Source organism: Amborella trichopoda, chromosome 2 (genome assembly GCF_054954075.1).
Source record: "Amborella trichopoda isolate Santa Cruz 75 chromosome 2, AtrichopodaSantaCruz75HAP2 v2.0, whole genome shotgun sequence".
Classification (NCBI taxonomy): domain Eukaryota; kingdom Viridiplantae; phylum Streptophyta; class Magnoliopsida; order Amborellales; family Amborellaceae; genus Amborella; species Amborella trichopoda.
In genome coordinates, this window is record NC_142337.1 from 39,359,050 (window position 1) to 39,369,470 (window position 10,421).

The following is a 10,421-nucleotide window of genomic DNA, read 5'->3' on the forward strand; positions in this document are numbered from 1 at the left end:
AATACCTTCTCACACAACTCATAATTTACTAAGTATCCTGTTTAGCGAAATTTCTTCTTTAGATGCATGAATAAGTGACATGTACTCAGCTTCTGTGTAAGACAACATCACCACAGATTGCAACCATGATAACAAACTGCACCACCTCCCAAAGAAAAAATATATCTTGTACTAGACCTTCCTTAATCCAAGTCACCTTCAAAGTCCGCATCGACATAACCAGTGAATTTCAAATCCATTCTACTGTAACAAATGCTAGCATCGTAAGTTTCGTTTAAATACCGAAGGATCCATTTCACAGCGGTCCGGTGATCATGGCCTGGATTTACCATATATCTACTCATAACTCCCATTGTTTGCGCTATGCAGGTCTGGTACTAACCATAACAAACATGAGGCTCCTAGCTGCCGATGAATACGGTACTTGAGACATCTATGTCTTATCTGCTTCAGTGCTCTGAGATTGTTTCGAAGACAACTTCATATGCACAGGAAATGGGGTACTAACTGGTTCAACATTCTGCATATTGAAGTGCCACAGAACCCTCTCCACATTACTCTTTTGAGTTAACCTAATATTCATATTCTTCCTGTCTCTAAGTACACTCATCCCAAAAATTCAGTTAACAACTCCCAAATCTTTCATCTCAAATTTCCTAGCCAACTGAGCTTAAGTGTTGTAATATTCTCTTTGTTTGGTCTTGCAACATTCATATCATCAAAACATAATAACAAGATAATAACGTTTCCATTACCATAGCCACAAAAATAGGCACAATGGTAAGCTTAACATCTACAAAAATTCAAGCTCAATATGAAAGAGTCAAATTGTTTATACCAACACCTCAACATATGTTTCAACCTGTAAATTGATTTCTTGAACCTACAAACCAAATTCTCTTTATGTTCATCAATAAAACCCTCAGGTTGGGTTACCATGCAAAAATGCAGTTTTCACAACTAATTGTTCCAACTCTAAATCAAGAACATCAACCATAGCCAAAACAACTCAAATAGTGGACATGTGCACAACATGAGAAAAATCTCATCAAAATCAATACCTGATTTTTGAGCATAACCTTTCACAACCATCGAGCTGTGTACCTTTCAATAGTTTCATCAGGACCTTTCTTCTTCTTGAAGACCTTTCTCCTACCTTTTCAAAATCTGGTAGTTCGATGAGGTCCCATGTTTTATTTTTTTGCAGGACCTCCATCTCTTCTTCTATAGATGCTCTCCATCAACCGGCTACATTGACCTCACATGCCTCACGAAAAGAAACTGGCTCACCCTCCTATGTTGGGCAAGCATAAGATAAGACATAATCTTTAAACCTCACATGAGCTTTTTTAGGTCTATCAGATCTTCTTAATTTAAGATCACTTAAATATTCTTTAAGCTCTTGAACAATTTCAGGTTCTTGGTCTTGACCACTATCTCGCTGGTTGTCATATGTGCATTCTACCTTAACAATTTTTGCGTTTGACTCATCTTTTTCTTTTTCTGCAAGGAATTTTCATTAAAAATAACATCATGGCTAAAAATAACCTTGTGGTCAGTAGGATCCCACAATCTGTACCCCTTTATACTATCAACAGAGCCAAGAAAAACACACTTCTTGGATTTTTCATCCACCTTAGTTATTTTCTCATTTGGAGTCAAATGATATGTATCACAATAAAAAACATGAGGGAAATAATAATCATCAAGTTTTTCTATCCAAACCTATTGATTAGGAAACAAGTTGTACGAACTGCTTCTGCTAAGAAACATTCATCTAACCTGGCAGCACTCAACATACACCTGACACGCTCCATATTGGTATGATTCATCATCTCAGCAACACTATTTTGTTGAGGTGTTCCAGGAACTATCAACTGCTTAGCAATACCATGTTCACTACAAAAATTATTAAATTTAACAGAACAAAATTCTTCCCCATTATCAATTCTTAGACATTTGATGATCTTACCTTTCTAATTTTCTACCAATGCCTTTAATTTTTGGAAACAACTGAAGGTATCTAGTTTCTTTTTCAGCATATAAACCAATACTTTTTTTGAAAAAAATCATCAATAAAAGTGACAAAATATGCAGCACCTCCCTTAGAAACAATAGGTGATTCCCATGTGTCCAAATGAATCAATTCCAAAATATCCTTACTTTTAACTGTGGATAAAGCAAAGCACAATTTGTTCTGCTTTTCAAATAAGAATGACTCACAAAAATCTAAATTAAAAGATTTTAAACTAGGGAGAATATTTTTCCCGAGAAGTACTTTGAGTCCACGCTAACTCATGTGACCCAAACATGCTTGCCATGTCATGACAGAGTCTAACTCTGTAATATCAGCCTCTCCAAAAACTGTTTATCCAACAAGTCAGTACAAATTGCCTGCTAACTCTCTTTTTGTAACCACTAGTGCTCATTTTGAAATTTTCATATATTTATTTACACTTATATACTTGAAACCTCGCTCATCAAAATTTTCCAAGGACAAGAGACTCCTTTTGGGACCTAGAACACGTTTGATACACGGAATGTTGTATATGCCTCCACATATTGATTATCACATCTCTAGCTCCCACTATTTTACATGAGTCATTATTTCCCATGTAAACAATACCTCTATCACATGTTTAGTACCTATAGAACCAATCCCTATGTGGAGTCATGTGAAAGGATGTACCTGAATCAAGTAGCCAATACTGTAAAATTCCCTCCCCATCCACATACAAAACTTCTCCATAGTTCTCTCCATTGATCTTCCAAATGCTACAAACACATTCACAGAGGAATCCTAATGAGACTTTTGCCTAGACTCATTTATTAGAAGTGCTAAAATAATGGAATCAAATTCGAGAGATTTTGAACTATTGAGATTCATAATTAATCCATTTCAAGATTCCGGCATAGAACAAAGTAAAATAGCTTTTTTGTCTTTTTCATCAATTTTTATATCTAGTGGCATCAACTTGTTAATCAAGGCATTAAACTCATTTGAGTGCCCTTGTAAAGATGCACCATCACTCATCTTGAGATTATGAAGTTTTCGACGAGGAAAAATTTTATTAGGAAGAGACTAGTATCTTTCAGCCTGTCCCATAAATCTTTTGTGGAAGTTTTTGAGGAGATTGAATAAAATAGACTCATCAAGTACCAAGAAAATATCCGTCCTGACCAATTTATCATTTTCATCAAATTCCTCATAACTCATCTTTTCTAGTTCATTTTTTCTGTCTTTTAAAGACACTACACAACCATCTTTCACCAACACTGCATGCATATATAATTTCCAAGTTGAGAGATCCGAACCATTAAAATTTGAAATTTATATCTGATTAAACTTCCTCCAGCCAACTTCAAAGATATGCGATCTGCCACAAACCTTGTGCCCAACAAGGATTTAAAGACCCTAAGGCTCTTATACCAATTGTAGAGGATAAAACCCATGGTTGCGCAAAAATAAGGAAAAAAAATAGTGCAGAAAAATAAAAGAAGAGATAAACACAACGGCAAGTTGCCTATGGCCACAGGGCAGTAAAATTCTATTCCACTAATCAGAAAAAACACCATGAAAGCATGAATAATACAAGGGATTGCAAGCTCTTTCTCAAGCCCTAAAATAAAGTCTTTGTTTTTCAAGAACACCCACTCAAAAGGATTAAAGAAATCTAACCCTTTGGCCTCTATTTTGTATCTTCCTTTTTTCATATGTATTTTTTCTCTCTACAAAGCTCTATTTATAAAGAGTAACAACCCATAAGAGCCCCACGTGAAAGTTATTGCTTCTCTTATTTTGATTGGGTCTCCTATTACCTATAGATTTCCTACATATAATAGGAGTTAATAAATATTCCATCTCACTAAGATTCACGTAATTCCCATGTCTAAATCTTATCATCCTAAAAATAGGATCTTCCTAAAGAAACCACCCAAGAGAATCACATACCACCCTTACCACCCAAGAGGAACACATACTACCCTTTCTTATATCCACATGGTTTCAAATCATACAAAATAGGATTACCATATATAAGAAATCTAGGTATTTGTCAAAGATATGAAGTTTCTTAAAAATAAAAAACAAGGGCTTCACGCACAACAACTCCACAAAAGCCACTCAAACAAAACAACAAACAAAAAGCAAAAATCAATACAATAGATGTGTATTCTTCTCAATAAATTGTTACATAGAAATAGAGGACCCAACAATGATAGACCCAAAAGGAGAAGAAAACATAGTAAAATGGGGGAAAAAGTATTACTTCTTGGATGCATCTCGATTCTCTACAAGAAGATCTCTGATCCTCTCATTATAGACCTCAAGCATGCTCACCTGAGAGATCATATTTCATGGTTGCCTTTCCCTATATAGAAATACGAAATAGCTCCTCTAATGTCTTGTAGTTGGCACATCAGTACCCTGGTGTCCCTTCCACTGGAAACTTCAAGTGTTAGTCTGACCATGCAAATATGTACACATATTATAACCATCAAAAACTGAAATAACAATGGGCTTGATTTGTGAGAAAACCACCTATCTCCATAGAGACATCCGATGGAGTGTGGGGAATGGAACACAAATTTCATTTTAGCATCATAAATGGCTCGGGGATAGTCCTTTGAAGATCGCTTTCTGTGAATTATTCGTTAAGACTTCTTATCCTAATGCTTTGATAAGTGATACTTATCTGGTGGTTGGGGAGCAGATGGTATGGGATATTCAGTTTCTTTATAACCGTGTAAATGATAATATGGTGGCACAGATCACGGGCTTGTTATCACAGTTACAAGAAGTGTATATATCCAATTATATTGGTGATGAGTTGGTTTGGGAGCACAATAAGGATGGTCTTTTTTCGGTAAAAGCAATGTACTCTCTCTTGTTACATGATGGCTATAGATGGTCGCTGCCCCAAATTTTCCAAATATAGAAGTGGTTTATTCCTCACAAAGTTCAGTGTTTTATGTGGTTGGTTGGGCAAAATCAAGTTTTTATCATTAGAATCTCATTAAAAGAGGAAAGATCTTGCCGAATGTATACTTAATGTGTAAAGAGGATGGGGAGTCGATTTCACATCTATTTCTTCACTGTCGCCTTGCCACAGGTATTAGGAACTATTTCTTTGGTTTGCTTGGCTTTAGGATGACTCTATTTCAAAGTGGTTTGGGTATCATCTCACAATTGATGTTTTCTGCTCTACCTAAAGTGGGGTTTGTGATTTGGCAAATTGTAAGAGGTGCTGTGTGTTGGGAAATTTAGAAAGAGCGGAATAGATGTACTTTTGAAGGACAAAGGCTTTCTGATGATGGTCTTCTACAACATATACTTCATACTATATGGAATTGGTTATTTGTCACCAAAGATGGGAGAGGAATTATTGAGATTGATGTGTGTTTAAATTTAGCCAATCTTGCTTTTTCTAATAGGACAAGGCCGAGTATGAATGGCAGATGGATACCCCCTGTACTAGGCTGTTTGAAACTAAACTTTGATGGTAGTTCTATGGGGAATCATGGGAATGCAGGGGTTGGAGGTGTAGTGCAAGATTGGATTGAGTCAATTATTCTCTTTTATGCTGGACCTATTGGGTGGGCAACAGCTAACATGGCAGAATTCACAACATTGCTTAAAGGATCGCTGTTTATTAAAGCCTTGAATTTGGGCCATTTCATTGTTGTGGAAGGTGATTCTTTAAATGCGATAAAGTGGTGCAATAAGGAACTTCGTGTTCCTTGGATGTTGCGATCGATTTGGGGCCAAGTTTTGGACTTAGAAGGGCTATTATTGATATCTTGCCAGCATGTGTTTAGAGAATCTAATGGTATTGTTGATGGATTGACTAAGAGAGGGGTGTCGATGGATTCCATTTCGATTTTGAATGATGTAAATACTGAGTGATGTGAGTGTTGCGAGTTGTAATCATGGTTAAGATGGTAATAAAATTTGATAACATTTGTCATAAAAAAAAAAAAAAAGACCGCCTGTGCAAAAAGCAAACCAAAATTAAGAAAAAATAAGAAATTAAAGATGGAGAGAGAGCATAAAATTCTAAGCGAGAGGTAAGGGTATAATGGACTTTGGGTGTCGTTCGGGCCAAATGCACGGTTGAATATGAAATGATTTTTTAAAGAATCAGAAGACACGATATGCAATTCTAATTCATGAGAAGGCTCAAATTGTACAATGGAAGATGAGCCACTTGATTTTTCTTACAGAGTTTATGGGTCTATACTATAATAGGGAGCGGAAGCGGGAACGACTTCGATTATGGGAGCGAGAGCATCGGATCGACGGCTACCCAAAGTTCTGGAGCTCGGGAAACGAGTTCCGATGAGGGTAGAAATTACAGATTGAAATCTTGTTTTAACATGGAACGAGTTCCCGATGCAATGGGATCGAGATCCTTATTTAACGAGAACACGTTTTATGTAAAATAGGATCGTGTTCCCATGTTCATTAGGATCGTGCTTCCATCAACAATAGAGAACGAGATCCCATTTAAGATTCAATCGCACCCCATCTAAGAATAGCACGTTCCTATTTGGAAGGGATTGAACTCCATTCAAGGTACTTTTTCAAAAAGGTTCGAATCTCCCTTTTTACTCTTTCAAGAAAGAAATATATTTTATGAAATGACAACATTAAATGCTAGATAAGCATTAAAAGCTTTGCGTGAAATGGAAATAGAAATGATGCGCATAAAGGATATCATTAAAAATACTTTAAGCATTAATGTTTCTTGTGAACCCGCAATACCATATTATGTAAAAGTTAAATAAACCCAATTGTTTTCTAAAATTTTATTTTTTTGTCTTAATCTTTAATAAACAATAAATCTATTTTTATATTTCATTATAAAAAGGTAATTCAAGTATGTCCTATGTGGCACTAAACAACAATTTATTCCATCAGTAGCACAAACTTTTTTTGTATAGTGTTAACACGTATTCTAAAATACGCACCGTGAGTGAGGGCATCCAATATTTTAACAATTAAAAATTTTATTATTACATGCACATTTAATGGACATATTAAAAATAAAAAAATAAAGGAGATAATATTTTAATGATAAAAATTTATCATTACATGCATTAAATGCAAAATTGATCTATTAATTTTTTTAAAAACACATATTTATGAGAATCCGCACGACCATATCATGTAAAAGCTAAATAAATCAATTGTTTCCAATAATTTTATTCTTTTTGTCGTAATTTCTAATGGACAATAAATCTATTTTTATATTTCATTATAGATGAGTAACTCAAGTTTACTCATTGATGGCACTTAACAACAACAAAATAGAACGAGTTATAGTCGAGATCCGAGCCACAGAGCGTCGGAGTTGGGTTCCGGAGCGGGAGCACCACCCTAGTTGGGCACTCCCAATAACTATGGTCTACACCTGCAAAAGACCATGACATTGACCTTAAGCTCGATAACTTGATTATAGAGAGGCTTTCTTTCAGTACCCTTTTCCATTTATTTCTTCTTGATGAGAAACCTCTAATAAAAAAAAGGCGGGGTACTCACAACGCAAAAAGTTTGTGCTACCGATGGAGTAAATTGCTGTTTAGTGCCATCAAGGAGAAATCAGAGTTACTCTTCTATAATGAAATATAAAAATAGATTTATTATTCATTAGAGATTAGGATGAAAAGAATAAAATTATTAGAAACATTTGTTTTATTTAGCTTTTACATAATATGATCATACGGGTTCACAAAAATATATGTTTTTAAAAAAGCAATAGATCAATTTTACATTAATGCATGTAATGATAATTTTTATTATTAAAATACTACCTTCTTTATTGTTTATTTTTAAGATGTGCATTAAATAGGCACGTAATGATCAAAATTTTAATTTTTAAAATATTGGATGCCCTCACTCGTGTGTGCTTTAAAATACATGTTAACACAACACAAAAAATTTGCGCTACTGATGGAGTAAATTGTTGTTTAGTGCTATAGATGACAAACCTGAATTACTTTTTTATAATGAAATTTAAAAATAGATTTATTGTGCATTTCAAATGAAAAGAATAAAATTATAGAAAATGGTTTATTTAACTTTTACATAAAATGGGTTCGTAGGATATTAATTCTTAAAATATTTTTAATGATATCTTTTATACGCATAACTTCTACCGTCACCGGAACTCGCTCCCCCGAGCTCCAGAGATTTGGGCGGCCGTCGATCTGACGCTCCCATTTCCGGGACTAGAGCCGTTTCGGATCCCGCTCCTGGTAACTATGTTGCAAACCCATCTACCAAAATATTAAAGGTCACGCGAGTGCATTCTATTTGATCTCTCATCATTGACTTCCATATCTGGAGCATTGCTTTTGTGTCAACTACCGTCCTAAATGGATTTACCCCCTTCCATATCTAAGAGAGCTGCTTATGTCTCTATTGATGGATTTACCCCCTCCATCTTCATACCCTCAAAGGCAGCCTAGGCATTTCCTTCTCATGCCAACCCCCAACCGAGTATAAGAGCAATGTATGAAAGATAATTCCGGCCTTATGCATTTTATAGAAGGCTTCAATGGCCCGATCACTTATTTTCTCAAGCCGCTCATATGCACTAATAAGGCACAGCTAACATCTGGTTCCAAACCCAGTTTTTGCATTTCAAATAAGAGATCTTCTAGTACACTAGGCTGAAGTCTTCGACTATAGACATCCACGAGGCTCTAATGTTCTGGGTTAATGCCATGGTGGTTGGCTTTTGTTGGATTTTAACCTACCCAATGACCTAGAAATCATCCCACAAGATGTCAAGGAAATCATCCTTGAACACCTAACCTAATCCGTCCCAGAAGCCTCGCAAGTTTCAAAAGTTTTCTGGAAGCAACTATCTTTAACCATGGAATACCTTTCTCATGCCTAGACTTGCACCCTGATTATCCTTACCTCTCCTTATTCCATATCCACAATCCTGAAACGAAGGGGAAACAAGAAACATAGCCTAACCATTCACTTGGGGTTTTCACTTGGTATTCACTTCGGGTTTTCACTTGGTAAGGTATCAGATCCTAACCATTCACTTGGTGTAAGTCTCGCAGTAAGTCCCCATACTCAAGTTTCCAAACCCCTCCACCCTTGTTCACAAAAACAAAAAAAAAATTATTCCCATCCAAGACCAAGCCCATAAAAGAATACATCTAGTCTTCAAAGTTTGACCAACACCCCATCCCAGCCACAGCAGCTGAACAGTTAAATCTCCTTGGAAATCCCAAAAGAGATAATCCACCAATACCATGCACAAGAGTATACTCACCTTTACTTTGAGGCTGCTAGACTTGCTCTAACTCTACATTCCGAAGAGGACTGCCAGTGGTGTCTAGAATTGCACTACTAGACACACGTTTTAAGCATTATGAGCATGTTGTCATTGGCACAGTCCAAACAACATTGAATACAGGAACAATGGTTATTACCTTGTTCCCAAACTTTAATATGCCTTTGATTGATTCCCATCTACTCTCTATCTTGAAAGTTCAGTTGCAAATTACTAGTGCACCAATGGTACAATCATCATATATTGCAACCCTTCCCTACCAAATGATATACAGATTCCAGAACCATGCAATGGATATCTCTGTCCTACCAATATCAATAACAATGAAGCTCTTTTCATAAATGTTGACACCCTTGTCTCTCCCTCCTGTATATTTGTGCCAAGGCACCTTCCCAGGTCCGAGCTAATTTCCCTTCTACCAGAAAAATGGATCACTGATTATGAAAAGCTTCATGTACCAGAAGAAAAGCCAATACAAGTTTCAAATCCTAGTCCTATAAGAAGACAAGATGGCAGTGTTGAAATACAGTTTCCCACCCTTATTACATTAAGTGCAAGGCCACCAATATTTCCCACCTCTGAAATGCACATGATTGTTCCGGTATTTGCTTTTACCCATGAAGGCTCTGGTATATCAACAAAAATCAGAAGATGGCCATGAATTGTTTAATCCAGTATGCAAATGTGCTAGTTGCCTCTCATTCTCTGATGAAGAGGATGACCCCAAGCCAAGAAGAAAAAAGAAAAGCTCCCAACAGTCAATGAAAGAAATATATGAGAATGGTGACCCTAAAGTTGGTACCCTTGAAGAACCAGGAGCATCCGGTCATTTTGAGCACTATGTACTCTATCCGAAAACCTCACATCCAAAAGCCAAACCATCAGATTACCAACCTCATGAACCACCAAGAAAGCCAGGCCAATCCAAGCCACCCCTAATCCCTTACTACCAAAATGCCCTCAAACTAACTCATCCAGAAAGAAAGCTCATGCCTGAACCAATTACCACCCCTGAATGCTACAGGTTTTCATCCTCCTCTCAAGACTGCTCCAAAGATTTCCCTCGACTCACAGGCTTTGAACATACCAACACAACGCATACATGAA

At 36.3% G+C, this 10,421-nt stretch overlaps 1 protein-coding gene across 1 annotated transcript; it reads left to right on the forward strand.

Moving 5' to 3' along the window:
- Positions 1-5,509: 5,509 nt before the first annotated feature.
- LOC105421921 (uncharacterized) lies at positions 5,510-5,905 on the forward strand. The gene has a single exon (XM_011631038.2). It carries the CDS (start codon positions 5,510-5,512, stop codon positions 5,903-5,905), a length of 396 nt encoding a protein of 131 aa, XP_011629340.2.
- The last annotated feature ends 4,516 nt before the right edge of the window (positions 5,906-10,421 follow it).